Raw genomic sequence first — 21079 nt, 5'->3', positions numbered from 1 at the left:
AAATAAAACCAGAAACTACTTAAACTCCTACTGTAGTATATTTTATTGCCCCCATACTGATGCTGGGAAGTCATAGAGAAGTGGGAATACTGGCAAGTAGTTGGAGCTCTGTGTGTTCCTAACATTTAAATCTATCTGAAAGGCATCATGGAAAGGTTACACATTTCTTTTACACATTTCTATGTTCATATTAAAATATCAGACAATTTAGATGTGTGCTTATAGGAAACAGAAAGGACTTCTCTTCCTCTAGAAAAAGCTGTTGCTTGACACCAATCTGTGTGATTGTTCTACTGAGGTTTTTTTGACATGTGCCACATAATGTAGTGATTAGCTAAAAGGCTGGGCAGGTGCTTCTTCTGTGTTTCACTGGGTAAGTGTTCTGGTAATTAATAAATGACAGTGAATTATAACTACCTCCTTTTTTATGGGTTGGTTTTTTTTGTAACTGATTTTTCAGAAGGTTTGTCACAAATCAGATTTTAGCTGAGCTGGTAAATAGAGATAAAGTTGCCTTCCCAACATATTCCCTGTTTTCCTGTGTAATTAACACCTTGTTCACAGTTGTGTCTGCCAGTCAAAGCCCTGCCTTCTTCCCTCTGACACTTCCTTGATACTTTGTTTAGACTGCTGAGATTTTAAGTGTCATCCTCTGGATACTTTAAATAAGTCCAAACAGGAAAAGGAAGGTGCTTCAAGAAGTCAACAGTATAGATCATTATAACTCAGAGGAACTATTTAAAAAGTATGAAGCAGTTTTTCTTTGTTTATTGCTTACATCATTACCTCTCAATCAATTTTTCATACTTGCTAAGGAAAGTTTACTGGTTTTCAAAAAAATCAAGAAATACTAGTTTCCATCTGTATTTCTGAAGTAAAGATCGGTCCAAAAGTCTGCACCTAGCTAACCGCAGCCCTCTTATGCCTATGTACCCTTCCCCCTGTCGTGGTTTCGCCAGCCAGCAATGAAGCACCACAACAGTCTCTCACTTGGTGCCCCCCATCCACCCCCACCTTTGCTAGGACAGTGGAGGCTCCAGCGAGATGGGAGGAAAAATGATAACCAAGGATGTTGTGGATTGAGACAAGGACAGGGAGGGCTCACTGCCAATTACAGTTCCGGGCAAAACAGACTCAGCTATTCGACTTAGAGAGGAAAGTAGGAAAGTTTATTCTACTACCTACAAGAAACAGAACAGAACAAAAAGCAAGAAGAGAACAGGATGATGAGAAAACTACAACCAGCACTTTAAGATCTCCCTCCCCCAGCCCTCCTTTCTTCCCAGGCCCAGCTCGCTGCTCCCGATATCTCTACCTCCTCTCCCCTCCATGGCTCAGGGGGGCGGTGAATGGGGGATGTGGTCAGTCTCTCACAGATGGGCTCTGCTGCTTCTCCTCTCTTCTCAGATGAGGACAACTCCCGGCATTCTTCCCATGCTCAAATACGGGGTCACTCCCACGGGATACAGGTCTTAACGAGCTTCTCTGGTGTGGGTTCTTCCCAGCAGCTGCGGCTTCTGCCAATACAGGGTCCCTCACACGGGACACGGCCTCCTCTGGCCATAGTCACTGCCCCTGGCACGGGGTCTTTAATGAAGTGAGTCACTGCCCCTGATGCAGGGTCTTTAATGAAGTGCAAACAAATCACTACTTCACCAGTGCAGGGAAGCCTCTACTCCAGCACACCTCCTCTTCTCTTCCCTGACTGACCTTGGAGTCCACATGGTTGCTTCTCTCTCTCTTCCAACTCCTTGCACCACCACCAACTGGAAAAGAAAGAACCCTTCTCTTCCAGCTTCTTCTTAAGAAGTGATCTTGGAAGTGCCCAATTGGCCCAGCCTCAGAAGTGGGTCTGGCTCAGAGCTGGGAAGAGTTTTGAGCAACTTCTTACAGGAGCCATCTTTACAACCTCTTCCCCCTTACCAGAAACGGCTGTCATGTCAAACCATGACACCCACTACTGGGCCCTCTGTCAGGCCAGGCAGGCTACTTGGATGCATAGTGAACTGCATCAATGAACTAATCAAAGCCACAAAACCTCTGCTTTTTTGTGGGCTATCCTTGGCCTGAATGAATTCTCAGATCTGTCTGGTTGCAGAACTGGATAGACAGTGTAACCAACACAGCAGAGGACATGCTGGGAGTGGGTGATAAGGGATAGTACAGCCTTGAGCCCAGTACAGGCACCTAGTACTGTATCATGGTTCTGAAAATGTACCCTGAGCTGCCCCAGTTACAGTCCAACACGTGCAAGTACTGGCAGGATTAAACAGCTCAGCACATAACATATGTCTGAGCTAGTTAAGACCCAGGAATTTGGCACTCCAAATATGCTGAGGTGGTGTTTTGTTTTTTTTCATGCTGCCCTTAAAACACACTGACTGTCTGAGACCTTCATAAAACAGTGGTGAAAGTGTATATATTATGTGGCACAGCCTGATGGATGAAACATCCCCACAACCCTTGTTCACTCTTCAACTTAAAGGGCTCCAAAACTCAACCTTCTTCTTCTCATGAGAGACCCTGGCATCTAGGCAAGAGGTTACCCTGGTGAGCTGCAGAGCATGAGGAAGAAGGATTTTCCACCCTTACTACTGTCATCATCTTGTTTCCCCTCGGCATAGATCAAGATTAATGAAAGGCACAGCATGAGAGTGATTTCCTACAGAGCAGTGCTCTCACCTGTAAAGAGCAAAGCTGAGATTTCACTTTCTGTTCTTTAGATCACATTTGCAGTTAGAGATCATCATTATATGGAAACAAAGAAGCAGGCTTAGAAGTAGGGACTATAACATACAGAAACACCTGTGTGTGTTAATTGTGAGCTGTCAGCAAGCATTTTCATTTTTTAATTTCTTAAGAAAAGTTTTCACCAAGACATTCCCCAAATGCTTTTTATTCATTTACGTTTGCCATATAGTCTTATATGCATTAGTCTTAATGCATATCATCCTTTTTATTTTTTCTTTTTGCCATCACACCTACACGTTATTTGTTCTCCACTGTTGTTTATGAAAAATGCACATCAGATTTCAGCTTGGCAATAAAAATGTAAATTACTGTGAATTACCTCAATTTTTATGTTACAGGTGCAATTTCTAGAATCCGAGTAGAAAGACTCCCCTTAACTTAAGTAGACTTTTATGGACCTTAAGTTTCAATGCAGATGATTTTGCATGTGCACTGTATACACAGATGGTAGTAATTGCACAAAGAAGGTGAAATGTTTTTGCAAATAAATCACATCTTAGAGAAGGGTGTGTGTGTGTTCATGAATTGGGTTACATTGCATATATATAATTACTCTGCAAGCCAGGGTGATTACTGCAGCACTACCCAAGCTCTGGTATAGTCAGATAAAATATAATTTCTTTACACTTCATCAAGATGCTCTGTTTATAGTCCTGTCAATGTGCACATACATTTGAAATCCAACTTTAAAATGTGTCAGTTAATATTACAGTGGTGCAAATATAGTTTGTCATTATTATTAAGAACTGTCTTTAATGTACTTCAAATTAGGTAGTGTTGCAGTGACTGGTAACGGAGTATTCATTTAGGCTTTTAAATTTTTTTTGCTAATAAGCAAGGCCATAAATCTTTTCTTAAAATTCTTATTCCAAATCAAGCACTACCCATAGTATTTACAAAATGTCTGTTCTCTTTTTTTTTGCAGGGAAGGCGAGGCAAACCAGGCCTCCCAGGAATACCAGGGCCACCAGGACCTCCTGTGAGTAACTAATGAGAGGAATGGGAAATTTTCACTCTATACTGGAACTTTGTTAGCATTTTTTATAGCAAGATACCTGGTCATAATTATAGCTGAAGACAACCAGTCTGTGTTTACTCTGCTGTATCAAATAGCTACTATTGCTAGCCTTTTGACACAGAGAAGAGAAAATGGCTAGGTCCACAGATACCAGGGACTACACAGGAAGGAAAGAACAGGATGCAGACTTCAGTGGAGGAAGCAGAAATTGACTGGCATTTCAAGAAATGACTGGCCATGAATGCTAAATGTGAATGCTGTGCATTCATTCACTTTGCAGAATGCATGGTGCTCTGTAGAAGATGGGATAATTTCTGTCTCTGAGGGGTAATTTGAAAGATGAAGGACTGTGTGAAGCGTGTGCCAACTGTCTGAATGGTGGGGAGGATTATACCCAGCACTAGAATGAGCGCTCAGCTGTAGTTCAAATGAGTTTACTGAAGAATTAAAAAGATTAAGAAATACATGACTCTATGGATGGATTTGTAATATGAAGAAGTAAAGTATTTGGCTTAGATCTAAGAGGTTTGAGATTTATGGGGTTTTTTCCTAAGTGATGCATAATTTCAAATTTGAAGTGAGGAATGGGTGTATATTAGCCTAGAATGAATACAGCCTTCTTTTGGTAGAGGAAGACTTAGTCATATTTGTAAAATTCCCTATACATTGTGTTGTAAAAATACTCCTGTGCACAAATGCAAACTAGCTGTGGATTAAGTAAACTTCTATTGCTTTACATTCTTAATATCAAACAAGGATGTCATAATTCCTTTTTATGCTTACCTAAAATAGGTAAATGTCCACAGTTTGTGCGTCAGAACATTTTGTTGATATGTTTCAACCTCACTGCAAGGCAAAACTCATCTTATTTGTAGAGAAAAGAATGCATTGCTGCATGAAATACCATGACTAAAATGAAATAGATGCCATTTATACTCATCTAAAAAGAAAGCTGAGTAAACTTTATTAATAGTTTTCTCCCTTTTCCTTGCAAAATGTGTCCAGAAAAGAGTTGAAAATGTAGTTAATTTATCCTGCATAAAACTAAATAGTATCAAATCCTTCCCTCTCCTTTTTCCCCGCTACATATAGCCATATTGAAGTCTTGCTTATTTGAGTCTTTTGTACTTTTGTTTGGGCTTCCCAGTGCTGAAACAGTACTGCAAACTGCAGTAGTCTGAATAGAGAAAGGAATGATGCAGAATCTTTTTTAACAAAAATGCCAAAATTGACCTTTAAAAGAAAAAAAAAAAAGAGCGAACCACAGCAGAGGTCGGAGTTAGACCTAATCCACTTGGCTTTTTGTGAACCGGTGAAAAGCTGTTTCTCGATTACAGGTTTCTGCTATCATATATTTGCTGTCAGGTCAGGCCTGTGAACATATATGACAGACATATCAGAAATCTTGAGTGGAAGATAAGTTGCACTTTTATTACTAAGACCTATATCACGTCTTCATAGAGCAAATGGAAAGCTCAACTTTGTCAGCATGGCAGCATCAGTACAAGAAGCTCTGTATGGGTGCAGTAGCCTAGCACTGCATGTCAGAAAAGCATTTCTCCAGCAGTCAAGGCCTAAATATTGGTTACAAGTAATTGTTTCTAGTATAACTGTCTTGATGCAGTCCTTACTTTGGATACAGCTACACTAGCATCTTCTGTTCCTTTTCCGTGGCTGAGAATAGAACACATAGAAAAAGCATACTCTAAAAAGCAGTGATGTGCATTGGCAGTATCCCCATCTTTACAGTGCTACAGCTTGCACATACCAAAAAGAGTTCAATATGATCCATTGATCCTCCTTTTTCAAGGCACAAACCATATTAAAATTTGCTACATTGTGCTACCAGTCACCTCTTCTAATAGTAAGTAGTAGCAGCTTCCTCGTGCACGTGGATGTATTGTCGACCTTTACTTTGGTCTTTCCATAGTGCAACAAAACTACATACCTGCAGTGTGGTTGCTTTTGTAAGCTCAGCACATACAAGGTACAAAATGCTTAACAGATTGACTGAACTGGTAAAAATTAGACTGTACAGCAAAGGTAAGTTTGGTGTTTTGTTGATGTTTTGGAAGAATATGAAATGTGTATTTGAGAAAAGGGAGATTCAGTCATTAATTGCTAGGGTGGCTACACTACACGTGGCATGCTTGAAATTAATAAGTTTACCTTTATCAGTTCATGCCATGACATTAAGTACTTAATTTAGACATTAGAACAGCCAGGTGTTCAGGAATGACTAAAAAAACCTCAGAAGGAAAGTTCTGCCTCCTTGAGGAAGATGTTGGTGAACAGGATCTGGTATAAAGGACGGTCCTAAAAGAAGTGTGTGCAGGGAGGGGTTTTGACACCACATTCTGAACAATATGAAGGGATTTAAATGGGACACTTGTAAATGGTGTGACTTTTCATTAATTAAAATAATACTTTTTTTACCTACTTGTTGCATGGTAGCATGTAGGACTTTTCTAACCCTTTCTCTTTTTTTTTTCTCCTTAATTTCTTAAGATTTTTTTTCAGTAAAATTAAAGTTTTTAGTAAGTTTCTAATCCCTTAACATCATCTGCATATCTTCGGTTAAAAACCTGTACCAGTGTCAGAAACAGATTGATTGACAACTGACGATGAATCTACTCAGTTAAAGGTGGATTCTATGCAACTTCTTCCAGATGTCCTTTCTTCTGTATCCTGGTTCCTTTATTTTCTTTTCTGTCATTTTTTTTCTCTTTGGAACAAATCCTGTGTCCACAAAAGACAAGGAGGATTACAAAAATTAGTTATAAAAAACATTTCTCAGCCTACCCAGGTGATGATCCTCCCTTGTGTATTTTTTTGAAGTTTATTAAATATTATAGACTTTCAAAGTGTTTTGTTATTCTCTTCTGGTTCAGAATTTATGGGTTGCGTCTTCACTGTCTGACGTTGTTTTTGAGTACTTTTCTGTTATTTCAATACCGGAGAACTGAAATGTATGCTCACAGTTGTCTCACTTCAGCAGGTAACAATTTATGCTGAAAACAAGGAATCCAAGCTGGTTAAGTAGAACAGGAGCTCCCTCTAGTGCTTTTTCATCCCTTTCGCCTTTATGAAGAGCCTGGAAAGCAGTTTAAAGCATATGTTAAAACACTATTCATTTCACTCTCAGAAGTATTCTCAAAATTATGATTGTGAAATCAAAATCTCTGCACCCTTCTAATGTATTTCATACATTTTTGTGCTTGCATTTGCTTCTTAAGTCTTCTGATAGAGACACTGTCTCTTTCACATATTGTTATTCTCACCATGGTTCTTCACCGAAGCTGAAATGTTGATTTTATGAAACAAAAAGAAATACTGTGATAGTAGGATGCTGTGAATATATAAGTACAGCATTTTGATCTGACTGCGAATCTGAACTGATGGCTTTCTTCTGCTGTAGCTGCTAACAAAAGTATCTACAGGACTTAAAGCAGAAGAGGTTACCAGTAGACTTTGAATATGTGTCATGCCTTGTCTTTCTAGTTCCCACACCATTTTTTTCAGTACTTAAAAGCAAGTGTATGGGAGGTGTCTGAACTTGGTATTTATATGCTGTTGGCATAAGGATATATAGGCACAGTTCAGCAGTCTTGACTTCAGCAAAATGTTTATCTGGCCTTGAGTTTGTATAGAGCTCTGTTAGGAGGAGGTATTTTATTTTTCCATTTGTCCTGCTTAGAAGATAATTGCATGATATCTGGCATTGTTTTATGTATTGTGGTCAGTTGAGGAAAGTTTTTGGATTGGTGGAGATTGGTTAGGTTAATTTTTTGTTTGTTTGTTAATACTTTTACATGAATCCCCAGCCAGGTATTTCTGTTTACGTAGGTAGTCTAGAGGAGAGAAAAAAGAGTTTTAGTGTCTTCTCCACTAAGGTTAGATTTTATCTTTTCTGTCCTAGTATTCTCTACCTCTTTTGTAACTGTTATGACTGAAGGAATTCCATTTTTCAATAGTTCCTATTTTAGTTGGACAATAGATTGTTTTTAAACTAAAAAGAGTTCCAAGCTAGAGTTGTGCAGCGGACTTATACCACTATAAAGTATTCTTGGGGTGAGTTTGAATATGACTTCTGCCCAGTGTTACCATTTGGCAGAACAGAGGTGCTATCAGAACTGGATTTTAAAGGTAGGAAACATGAGGACTACCTGATTTGGCCACGTGCCATCTTGTCCAAGAAGCTAGCTGTGGCAGAGGTGGTAAAGAAAATTTGAGTCTGCCAAATTACAGTTTAGTGAGCTGTGGTCATGATTATTCCTCCACTAAAACCTACTGTTTTCTACAAACACATCCAAGTTATTGTTTGCAATGAGAACAGATTTACTTCACAATTGCTATAGCCCTTGAAGCTCAACATTCAGATCATCTTTTCCCTTTGCAATGGGCTGAACTTCGTACCTTTTGTCTTCACAACTATTCTTGCTTTAAATACTAGCTTTGCATTACTCCTTATAGTCTTAAATTAAAATAGAGTTTCATTTTTATTTGTGTTGCATGTGAAGCCATGGAAAAGTTCCCAGACCATTCTGTGACTAGTTAAATTTCATAATTTAATTCCATACACTTTCAGTCTCTTGTTATTCAGTATGTATGTCAGTGCCACCAAGCTAGTTATCTTAAGTAGCCAGCAGTTTGCCTTGGAAATCTCATTTCCTCTACCTCAAGAAATAGTCATTTCTCTACCAATATTTTGGAAGTGGATGAATGTTATCAGTTAATTACAGTAAACAGAAAATTAAAGCAATGATAAGTGAAAATTGTCAGTAACATTTCTGGTATTCCTGGACTTTCAGCTGCTTTTTGGGAGAATATTGGAAGTACTTACATGCTAGGACAGTAATGACTGGCAAGGATTGGTCATATTGCTTGTTTCTATGCATTTAAATTTTTAAATGCGTATCAAAATGTAATTTATTTAATATATTCTATTGTGGCAGACATCATGCTTTCATCATTCTTTCCTTTTGCTCTTTGGAATAAGTTATAGTATGTTGCACACCTGCACTGATGAGTTTCAGGGGTTTTTTATGTTGTAGTAAACAGAAAACTAGTAATTTATTTTAATGGGCAGACATATATCTGAAATAGATGGATAAAATGATTACATTCAGTCACTTGCAGTGCTGTGTGCTCTGAAATGGCCTGTTTTTGAGATGCAACCAGTGCAATTTATTTGTTACACATTGTACTGCATGGACTGTGAGGCTGGGTAGCCTTTTTCAGCTATCTCATCTTTACAAAAATGCAGACAAATTATGAAAGTTAAGGAAGAAAAATATATTATAAACCCCAATAATTTCACAGTTTGTAACTATTTCCTTTTAAGCACTTCTGTTTCTATTCCTGCCTTGTCTAAAGAAATAACATCTGAAACCTGTTTGTAATTTTGGAAAACAATTAGGACATACTTTGAACTCCTTTCTTATTCATACAACTGTACTGTTTTTGTGCTTCACTTGTCTCAATTACACAACTTGATATAAAGAAAAGGAAACCCTGCTCAAGAGAGTTTCAGAGTGGCAGATGTGCAAAATTCTCATTCAAAAGCTAGAAATAATTCTTCAACTCCTGCTAATTTCGTTGCTTCTCCACTTGCAAAGCAATACTACTGGTTCTTTATTTTTTCTGTAGAGACTGCAAAGTGGATTACGAAGCAATATTAGTGGAGAGAAATACTGTGCAAAAGAAAGAGAGGAGAGTTTAGGAAAACATCCTTGAATAAAAACATTTTTTGGTTTTGTCCACTTGTTTTATTTTTATTGGTTTTTAAAAAGAATGATGGAAAAATAAAATTATTAATGTTAAATCAACTTCTAAATTTAGTTTAATCAATTTTTTAATGGAAAGACTAAAACCAGGGAGGTGGTTTACCTCAGATAATGTAACTCAAATGCCTTAAGTTCCCCTTGACTGCCTTAGTCACAGGACAGTTCTGGGGCTTTTTTGAAGTATGCCTGTTTTTCAAAACCATGACATGTACAGACACTTTCAGTTTTGTCAAAAATTATTTATTTGATATACAAATAATATCTGAGAGTCTGGGGTTGGTGACAGATACAGCATTCAATCTTCCTTGGGTTGTGTGCTTGAAGCACTTTCATTTGTGGAAAAACAGTAGAAGAAACAACATGGTGGCAAACATGAAGGAAGAATAGTTTCCTAGTTTTGATTGCTTGCAGGATTACAGAATCCTGCCAGGATTGTGTATTCAAGGATTCAACACTGTAGAGTTACAGTGTTGAAGCTGAGGCGTCTGATAAGTAGGCAGTGTCATCACAGTTCAGTCCCAATCAAAGTAAAAATTTTGACTTTAGAAATCAGAGTTGAGGGGGCATCTCAGTCAAAACATCATGATTATATTTATCTTATTTTTATTTTATTTAAATTTACAGTGATAATTAAGTTCCAGAATAAGACGAATGGAATAATTAGTGGCCTTGTAACCCTTCTGATGTTGGGGAGCAAATAGAGAGTGAGGCACCTCTTGATGTTTCATGTGGTGTCCAAATCTTCCTAGTGTCCCCTAATATTTAAGTACCACTATCTTTCTGTAGCAATGTAAACACAGTAAAATACATAGAATCATATTTCTTAGTTTAGTGATGAGGTTTCAGAACACACCTGTCTTGTTCTTGTATGCTGCAATCATGTTCTGCCAGGTCTTACTCATCCATCCATTTTCATAACTTTTGCCTATTTTATGTTTATTTGGCTTTATCATTTTCCTAGATTTTTTATATCTTCAGACTCTATGGGAACTTTGTGATTGCCCCTCATTAGTTAGTTTCCATCAGACTGATTTATTTTCTTTTTTTCCCAAGGAAGTGGTCTGTTTGATTAATCAAAAATCATGGTTCTGTTTGTCATCTTTTTGAAGTTTATTACCTTGAGGGAATTACCTTTACTTGTAAGGAGAGCTACTGGAGGTTCAGAGAATGATCTTCTACATGTGGGAAAGCTTTATAGTTTTGCCATTCTGTGAACTTCTACAGAGCAGATGCATCTTGCTGGAGAAGACTTCACTGTCAGAATGCAAATCATAACCTACCTCATTTAAAGGCTTTGTCAGAACACTTCCAAATGTCATTACATAGGAGCCAAAAGATACCAGGGGACACGAGCATCTTCTCTGTACATATGAAAATCTCAGATATGAGGAATGGCATTTATGACAAAACTGCTGCAGTTCCCCTCATCTTTTTTTTCCCTGAAGTTTTTTTTCCCTACCACTCTATGATTCCATGATATGTCTGAAAATCATTTATTTTTCCCAAACACATGTTTTATAATCTCTCTTGATCCTAAACTTGAATTTGCATACGAAATTCCTTCTCCATTAATTAAATACTTGATGAAAGGTATATGTTTAAGAATAAGCAATGCTAATAAAATGGACATTACTCAATTTCACTTTAAGTTAAAAACTGAGCTATTTACTCACCCTAGAAGATGCTTCTACATCAAAATTTATGCTTTGAGTTCATGTAAAGTGTTCTGAAATGCTGGCAAACAAAGATCCTGCTCATACCAGAAGAGAACTATATTAAAATTGATATGAATGTTGCCTCTGCCTTCAACAGACACATTCACTCTGAAATAAGTTGACAGTTTTTGAAACTCATGACTCTCCTCCCCTGTCAGAGATATAATGAACTTAGCGAAAATGATTTACTGTATAATCGAATAAACACCTAAGCCCTCTTACATAACCATTGGTCTTTAAATAAAGGTTTATAAACATAACTGTAGTTAAAATGACCTTCTGATGTATCTTTTTCCATATAGGGTCCTTCTGGACTAAAAGGAGTTCTGGATTCATTGAACAAGCATTATAATGAGGTATGGAGATTTGATATAGTGTGCATGTGTTTGTTGCTAAGAAGTATCTAAGGCAGAAATGAGCAGTTGCACAGTTTTGGTCTCTGCAGGCCACATTACAAATTAACTTAAAATGTGAATTCTTTGCTATCCCCTTTCTGCATCCCTGAACAGGCTCAGTCCACACTCCTGTCACATACCTACTGTGTCATCTCTTCTGTCATGTATCATACCTCCCTTCTATCCTTGTACTACTCACATATTTTTTTGCCTGGTATAACTCAGTGGACCACCTAGCTGTTAGTGTAAAGCACCATCTTCCCATTTCTAAACCAAATTGCTCTAAACTGTACTTGACATTTGTTCTTTCTCTGTCTATACTGTCATGCTCCTAAGACTAGAATTAGAAGACAAGGAGACTAAGTTTTACAAGATCTACTAGCAATCCATGATAATTGTCACGACTTTTTAGGTACTTATTATTATAGACTAATAAAAACATTGTCTTAATTAGCTGCAGAACCTCCTGCAGCTACATTATTTAATTCATTCCAAATCAGTATGTCACCTTATAACATGCATTAGGAATTAAGCATAGTTCCTAACAGGAACATTTTCATACCTGGAGACTTAGCTTCTTGTTTGATCTGAAATTTCATATGTATGTGTTGAAATTTTTCTGTATTTTTGTTTTATACCTTTCCTCATCAATTTTGTTTCATGCCAAAAACAGCTTTCACTGATGTCAGCCCTGCTTCCTCTATCAATATCATATTTATTGCAACTCATTGCTTGCCTCTGAACTATTAATCTCTTTTACCCTGGTAGCCCCTTTAAGGTTAGTTCTGCAGAAGAAAAGAAAGAGTAATGATCTTCAGGAACTGGCTAACATCTGTCTCCAAAAGTCATATTTTTTATCATTGTAAGGCTCTAGGAATTCCAAAGGTGTCTTTTATTTCCTAATTAACAATATTCTGGAAAAAATGTACACCAGCTGCTCTATGTCTATAAATTAATGATGTTTTAAATCCTGTACAGCTTATCAGTTTTTTTCTTCCTTCAGCTGTCTAGTTTGAAGAGTTTAATAAATATGTCATGAGCAATTATGCTGTTTAATTTCAGATGGGAGAGGAGATAGCTTTCTGATTAAATTAGCAGGCTTCAGATATGCAAACTTTCTGTAACTACATATTCAGAACTTCCTAGTCAACTGAAGTGGCAAACTACTACAGCACACATAGTAGTTTCTATAAGTTTTATGATGGGAATAGATATTCCCATTAAGGATAAGACAAAGAGGTCATCAAAGACAAGGACAGCTTATCTTCTTTGGCATTGATTATCCTTTTGGGCAGATCTATGCACCAGTAACTTTCCCTTTTTCCCTGCACTATTACATAGTGTGATGAGTGTTGATTTTTTTTTACTGCATTTAGAGGTACCAAGCAATCTTTCACATTCCAGTATTTAATTTGCATTGTGCCTCAATTATTTGCATTTGTAAGATGACATTTCAGTGATATTTGGAAGTTTTTGAGGTTCCTTACACCCCAGGAAATGACCTTGTCATTTTCCAACATTTTATGCATGTTCTCGAGTATCTCACAAGGGCTTTCAGTTTGTTTTTTTCAAGTATTTAAATTGTGACCACATTTTGGTTGCTATAGAGATTTTAACATCTTTTTTCTTTCTGAAGATACTAGTATGGCTTTGTTGCATTGTTGTTTCTAGTGATCATGAAAAACTGCTGTCAAGACATATGGTGGTTAAGTGAGAGAGATATTAAGACCCATTATAATTAAAACTTTTTTCTGTCATTTCTCTACTTTTTACCAAATTATTTGCAGGTCTTCTGATGTCTGTATGGTATCAGTTACTAGTTATGATTGCACAATGTATTTAAATAATTTGTTGCAACCAAGATTTTTCTGGCTCAGTATCAATCACTTTATCGTGTAAGGAGACTGGAGTGCAAGTCTTCAAATGCATAATTTGCTTCTATACAGTGAAAGAGAGTACTATAAATACGATTGCTGATTACAGCAGCAAATTGTGCTAAATAGCAAACCAAGATCAGCAGCATTTCTTTAATGAAGGTGAGGGGAACCTGCTGAAGATAAGTAGTAGCATTGATCCTTAATGGGCTGAAAAACAATACTGGAGCATTTCTTCCTTTGTATCTATTTTTGCAAGGCCTGTGACTATTTTTATATTCCTCCTTGTTAGTCTTTTGTGCTTTCAGCATAAATGAGGTGCTTTTCCCGTGTTCAATACATGCATTTTGTTCTCTTTGTTATGCCAAGGAACTGGTTCTGCCCTGCTCTGTAGGTTACATTCCTTCAGTGACTGGTAAATGATGCCTCGTGATTTGTGTTCATGCACTCAGGCTTCTGTTATCATCCTTTGCCTGGGCTTTCAAGGCTTCTGCTTGTCATCTTTTTTATTTACCAGTTTTCTGTACTTAGATATAAGGTCACTTCAGTCAAACCTGCTTCTAAACATCTTTGGAACAAGCATACAGATCAGTTTAATCTAAAATGTTCTCCTACACAACAAAATAAAAATGAAACCACAACAAAAAGGAATTGAAACTGCAGCACAGTCTGCTCAGGAAATGTTTCAAAATCATTATAATTCATAATAATTGTAGAGTATTCTTGAATAATTCATTATTACTTTTCTAAGACTTTTTTCTTTGCCATATTTCCATTACATTTTGTTGTAAAGGGCAAATGACGTATAAATCTGCAAAGACCATAGAAGTACTTATTTGATCTAATACCCTTTTTTTCCTCCATCTATGTAAAAGAAATACACAACTCAGATTAAATCATAACTTATAGTATACTTACAATAACAGACATCTACTTTGTTCTCAGTCAAGTAGTAGTCAACTACTTCTCAGCAATATTCAATTTCTCTTCTTTAGGTATCTGCCTCTTACTCTGGAGCTGATTTTGATAATTAGGGTTCTAACAGTGTTACAAACCCTAAATGCTGAAGAAGGTCCTTCAGGACATTAACATTTATAAAGTAATTGTGAATTTTAGTTAGGTTATATTCAATTATCAGCTTCTGAAAATAGAAACAGAATGCAAATGGCACTTTTATTCATCACGACCTATTCACATTTTAGATATATGGAGACCAGAACATGGCAAGGGAAGTTGGTTTGCTCAGGATTTCCGTTCAGCCCAGTGGTAGATGTTCTAGGACTTGAACACTTGAGTCCCGACTCAAGCTCATTTTTCAGGGTCATCGGTTTTGTTGCTTTTTCCATTGTTATTGAAAGAAAATATGTTCCCCTTAGGTAGTCTGAGCCTGACTTTGTGAAAAGGAAACCATTTGCATTGTATCTTATTGTGTCTTTATCTTGTACAGAAGAGTAAATACATGCAGTGCAATAATACCTGAGCAAGTATACGACCTGAACTCCTGGTCCTTAAAACTGTCAGTTTTTGTTTGAGGAAGCAGTGTGAGGAGCCTGTTGATCATATTCATTCCCTCTCCTTCTGTCTTACCACTGTACAAGACTTAAATTAATTCTATTTTATATTTCATGTCCAAAAATAAGGAGTTTATGTTTTGTGTTATAGAAGCGATTTCTATTGTTCTTTTCTTTAATTGTTGTTTTCTTTTGAGAAATGTACAATACTAATGGTCATGAAAACATGTTATTTGCATGGAGTTAAGGAAAAAAGATAGATATTTGCCTAGCAATATACAATATAGACATTTCCCTTCTGTGCATTTGTTCATCTTTTACTAGTCTGACTGGAGTGTGAATGCCTGACAAAGGGTGTGTTGCTGCAATACCTTTCTTACATGTATTACGTAGGCATTTGGTATCCCTTTAGGAGTAACTTAGGACTTTGGAATTTACATATTGGCAAATTACTTGAAATTGTTGTAGTAAATAAATTTTTACAGTAAAAAAAAATTGTTACTGTTGATGCCTTGTGATGTGTTCTGTTCTCTGATCTTTGTGATGATGTTTTTTTCCCAGAGTGATACAAGACTACTGGGATTACTTGGGACCCTTGGCCATAAAGGCCAAAAGGGAGACATGGTAAGTATTTTGGATGAATTGGGAGAAATTTAAAAGTGCCAGTCTAACCTGTCTCTGCTACACTCAACACATGGCTATTATTTATCACAATGGTCTTTGAAGGAATAGGTTTTAGATATGACTGTCTTTCTGATCTGTGTAGTCCAAAGTCCAACTCATAATGGTGTCCTGCGCCTGTGGCACCTCAGGTTTTCTCCTCTGACATATGATAACAAGAAAGGGAACATGCAGGATGAATTATGTGTGGTTTCTGAAAGACTATCTGAGGAGAAGTCACGTGAGCTGGTCTGCTGGTTAGAGGGAAAAGGCTGTACTAATAAAGTTCAAATTCAGAAAACATTTTTAATAGTAAGTCATGAATATTTAAAGCAGTTCTTCTGTAATGATAAATATTGCCATATCAAAAATACTTATAGTCAGCCTCCAAAAATTACATGGAGTTCGAATTCTGGATTCACACCATATTACGGCATATTGTTCATAAGCATCTGTCCTGTTAATTTTAACAATTGGTTACCTTTTAAACTTGGAAGAAAAGAGACAAGTGCTCTGGATATGTCACGGGATTGCCATTTTTTATGGAGAGGCCTGAAGATCTGCTATAGAAAACAGTCATTTAAATTAAATTACAGGTGTTTAAATCTCAGATTTTCATTGGAATAAGATTCAAGATCCTGTACCCTACGCAGAACAAAGAACAGTTGTAGGAGAGGAGGAGTTTATTTACATTTTTTGGAATATAAAAGTTTTTAAAGATAATATGTTTTGTTAAAAGGGTCAAAAAGGAGAACTGGGAATGACCGGCGCAAAAGGAGAAAAGGTAAATTAATTCCTTGCTTCTGTACTTGTGTGCGATGCCACAAGTTGGCGGAATGTACTCATTGTGAATCAAATCTTGGAAAATATATTCAGGATCAAGAAAATACATTTATGCATGAGAAAAGCAGTCAGTCTCTGAATGTCCTTACTCAAACCCATCCATGAGAATTTACCTATGCTAGCAAATTTCTCTGTTCCAACAAGTCACACAGTTCTTAACTTTAAACACATTCAGACTTCTATTGAATACCAATTTAAAATTCGGTTTCACAAATGTGATCTTCAATATTGGTATGAAAAAAACAGGAGTCTTCAAATTACAAAATTTATAAATAAATATCTCAATTTAATATCTTTTACTTTAAGCTGAAATTTTCCAGAAAGATTGGTGAAAGGGGAGTGATGTTTCTGGGGAATAGGTGTGTAGTGTGTTTTTCTAGTAACATGTGATTGACTCAGTTCATTCAGTGAATAACAGGAATTTTGCTATGAAACTGTTAGGGTTCCAGTTGGTTTCCTTGGTCATGTCCCTGTGTATAAATAGTTTTAATACAGGCAGAAACTTCCTTTTCTTTGTTAATATGAGAGACTCGTGATTCTGTGTGTTTTAAAACACATGTGTTTGAGAATTTGTCAGATATTTGTACTCATCATCACTCTCTTTAGTTCGTGTTCCTGACCTTCTTATGTGCTCCTGCTTGAAAGGATTGTGTGTCATGGTCTTGTAATTACATCAACATCATCCCTTAAGTAAACTTTTGTAGTTCATATACTTGTATTTTATGTAAGTTTAAAAATGACATTTTTCAAGGACTCTTCACCAAAACAAGTCATGTGTACTATTTACCGTTTGAAATAATTCCGTGGTAACCTATTCCCTATATTTTCATAGGGAGAGCCTTCTGAAAAGGGGGACAAGGGAGATCCAGTAAGTGTAGCTGTGTTATGAACTGATGATGTGAATAATTTATGTTTGATCTGGTTTTCATACTGTATTCATGATGGAATTCTTTTCTTTGTACACCTTCCTTAGATTCAATGATGATGTAGGACAGCATATGTATTCTCTCCTCCTTATGCATGCATCAGGTTCACACAGGTTACAAATAAAACCAGAGATGCCCAGTTCTTTGGTATTTCTGGAGCTCCGACAGACTTCGAACTGAGTTTAAAGTACACATTTTTGTTCTTAGAAGGTTCTTTCTTTCAGTTATTTCACAACATTTTATGTGGACTGAACTGTATTATTTTAATTGTTTTACCAGTTTCCAGTGTGGCACTTACCATCAGGCAGTTTTCTTACAGCCATTTTGTGTGTGCATAGTTTTTTTGTTATTTTGAATAGGAGTTACCGAATATTTTGAAGGAGTTTCCAAACACTCCTTCTGTAAGAGTCTGTTTACACGCATTGCTTATTTTTAATGAACTATTGTCCTGTCTTAGGTCGTTTTACAAAAGCTAGTTATGTTGTTTAATGCACAACTGAAGGTTGCTTGGATACTTGTGCTTAACATATTTTAATAACCAAAATAAGGCATACTGGAATAGTGTGTATTTTTGAAGTTGAAAACTCACCAGTAGAGATTTAGTGGTGAAGAATAGACTTTAGACTGGATAAAGTCTTAAGCAAATGTGGTTTTTTTGAAGCACTAAGAGAACATACAAACAGAATTAGTTTGAAAGAGAAATCCTTTTTACAGTTTGCACAAGGCATCAGAAATTATTTAATACTTTCTCAGTGTTTGTTGTTTGCAAACTATATCACAATATTTTAAAGTAAAATTTAACTCTTAGTTGATCTTAGTTCAGATTTTAACTTCTTACTGTTGTACCTGCACTTTTCAGGGAGAAACTGGAATGCAGGGATCAAAAGGAAATAAGGTATTTTTTTGACTTGGACATGTTATGTACATTGCTGGTGTACGTAGCTAATACTGGAAGACATAACAGTAAATTTGGATTTTGTTTATTTTCTGAAACAATATCATTAGGGTGAAACAGGAGACCCTGGACCACCTGGCCTTACTGGAAATCCAGGATCAAAGGTGAGTGAGAGATACTTCTGTGGTATTAACAGCTATTCCATATTATGATGTTATATAAGAGGACTCCGAACCTTATCTACTCTTTATCTAGTATCAGAGGGTAGAGAATGCAAATAGTTTATATCAAAAGTTCATGGATGGATCTTGACTGTTTTAGTACATAAAATTCTTGTTAATCTCAGCATCATTCAGCAAGGAATATTTTTGCAAAGCTCAAACATTATTTGGTCACTGAAGAATACGAGCACCCATTTTGCATTTACGAATCCACCGGTTGCTGGGTATATTCTCTTTATCCATCAGTGAGGCAAAGAGTAGCCGCTGTGAGAACATCAGAGGTTCCCATGTTTAATCCTGTGAGAAAGCAAATATTGTCAAAGTAGTCATTGCCTTGCTTTGAAGAAGGTAACTGAAAAACAAATGTTCTTGAGAATCAATCTTGATGCCTTGAATTGTATCAAGTAAAGGTAGAATTGGAAACTGTGAAAATATAACCTCTACCCAACTCTATTCACGTTGTATATGATAGAACCCCAGTTTCCCGTATCATCAAAAGAAGTCTCAGGGAGAACAGATGCAGCTATAGGGTCTACAAACTTGTGGTCTTAAAAATTATTCCTTACTCTGACTCCATAGACTGCACTTGGGAGGCTAATGTGCTTCCTTGTTAGCAGCTACTGAAATAATTGTCATTACTGCAATGGAAATCTAAGTCACGTTCACACAGTATGCCTTCCAGAAGAGGCTCATAGTGATCGAAAGGACTGATAGGGCTTACACCACATCACCCTTTTATCTCTACATTTCAGTCCCCTTTTCTTTCAGAGCGCTGGAGTCCTTCTGATGAGTTCTGTTCCAGAAAGAAAAGCAGCACTATCATGTAGTTAAAAAAATCACCTCTAGGTCTGTCCCTTGAGGGAGGAAATCTTGATTTACTCTCTTTATTTTGTCTTTCCCTTTAGGTGCCTTTGTATTTGTATTTTCTTTGCACACATACTTTGTATTTCATACATATCAATCCTAAAGATTTATTAGACTAAACATGAGATTAAGGAAGAGTGAACATAGTGTGTATTTCTTACCCCATGTAGAAGATCATTCTTAATGCCAGATAATCTACTTCTACATGAGAACACTTTACACCAAATCACAACAGGTATCTTGACTTTTACCTGAAGTGTGTATTATATTTCACAGGGACCGCAAGGACCTCCAGGACCTGTTGGAGCCAGGGGAATGCCAGGAGAAGTAGTACGTATTGTTCAATTACACTAAGCTTCAGGAGCATGATGTGTGAGCAGTTATCCAGTGAAGCAGTACCACAGAAGTTATCATAGGTGCTCCTGTGGTGGTGATGTTATAGCAATCACGTGTTCAATTCTCAGGACAGACTTCTGCCATTTGCTTATGTTCTTTTTGTCCTCGGGTTCTATTCTACAAATAGAAGTATCTAGGAGCTCATGTTGCTGCATCTGGCCTTAGGCCTTTCCACACATGCTCTGAGGCTACTTTGTGGAAGAGAACTCTTAATTTGAACAGACTTTTAAGTCATATTAAAGTTCAGTTCTGAGTGGTACACAGGTGGCAGACTTTTCATTGTTGACCTGTTAAAAGTCTTAGGCCTATGGACAAAGTGACAGCTGGAGTACAACTTCTTCAGCTCCTGGAAGGGTGAAAAAAAACCACCTTAGTAGTCAAATCTGCATGTAGTTGTTTTTGTACTGCCTTCTTTATTGATCATTTCTTTATACCTTATTTTCCTACTGAGTTAAGGCACAAGTTCTTAAATTGTGTCTAATTTACTTGTCTTGTATAACAGGTCGTAAGGCTTTTCTGCTGTGCCTCTATTGATATATAGATCCCCAATCTTACTGTGAAACATAACAAAATATTGCATTTCTGTTTTGCTTGTGTTACCATCATCCTGCTTAAGTTGATAATTGCTGCTTTTGAAACTGCTGTCCTGCTGGATCTTTGATCAAGTGACGTCATAAACTGATAAATACCATAAATAATATATATAGATCCTAGATGTAGATTGTCTCAAAGATTCATGTTTGTACACACAATTGTACTATGTTAAATCAAATATTGTCCATTAAATATTTAAACTATTTTAAGGACATTAGGTGAGTTAAGTAATGTGCAAGAGTAGGAATTCATAGAGGCTTTTAAGATACAAATTTGAGTAGGAAATCACAGAGCCCTTCATAGGCAAAAAAGATGAAAGACATTTAAAACTCTAATTTGTACTTGTTACCAGCTTCCTTGGAGAAAGTACCTATTTTCAACACTTGGAATTATTTTGAAATTGAAGAAATAAACCTGCCTGCCATTCTGCCTTGATAGGGTCCTGAAAATAATCTTGTTCATTACATTTCACCTTAAAGAAAAAATGATGCGTGTATTTGATGAAAGAAGCATTCATTAGCTTGTACTCTAACATTTTGGATCGATGCTAATGCACAGTAAATAATCTAGTATAAATTCATTTTCATCTCTAATTTTGGATAATCAGTAAGGGAATAGCTATAAAAATGT

General features: G+C 36.6%; 1 protein-coding gene across 1 annotated transcript in view; it reads left to right on the top strand.

Annotated features, from left to right (window-relative positions):
* Positions 1 to 21079, top strand: part of COL19A1 (collagen type XIX alpha 1 chain) — a 185335-nt gene that overhangs the window by 120833 nt on the left and 43423 nt on the right. Inside the window, exons 13-20 of the mRNA XM_061989050.1 lie at positions 3677 to 3730; positions 11573 to 11626; positions 15612 to 15674; positions 16450 to 16494; positions 17386 to 17421; positions 18339 to 18374; positions 18485 to 18538; positions 19736 to 19789. Of these exons, the coding sequence (XP_061845034.1) occupies positions 3677 to 3730; positions 11573 to 11626; positions 15612 to 15674; positions 16450 to 16494; positions 17386 to 17421; positions 18339 to 18374; positions 18485 to 18538; positions 19736 to 19789 (396 nt within the window). The remainder of the gene's footprint in view (positions 1 to 3676; positions 3731 to 11572; positions 11627 to 15611; positions 15675 to 16449; positions 16495 to 17385; positions 17422 to 18338; positions 18375 to 18484; positions 18539 to 19735; positions 19790 to 21079) is intronic.

The sequence above is a fragment of the Colius striatus genome, chromosome 2 (assembly GCF_028858725.1).
Source record: "Colius striatus isolate bColStr4 chromosome 2, bColStr4.1.hap1, whole genome shotgun sequence".
Classification (NCBI taxonomy): domain Eukaryota; kingdom Metazoa; phylum Chordata; class Aves; order Coliiformes; family Coliidae; genus Colius; species Colius striatus.
This window is presented reverse-complemented; position numbering and strand designations above follow the sequence as displayed.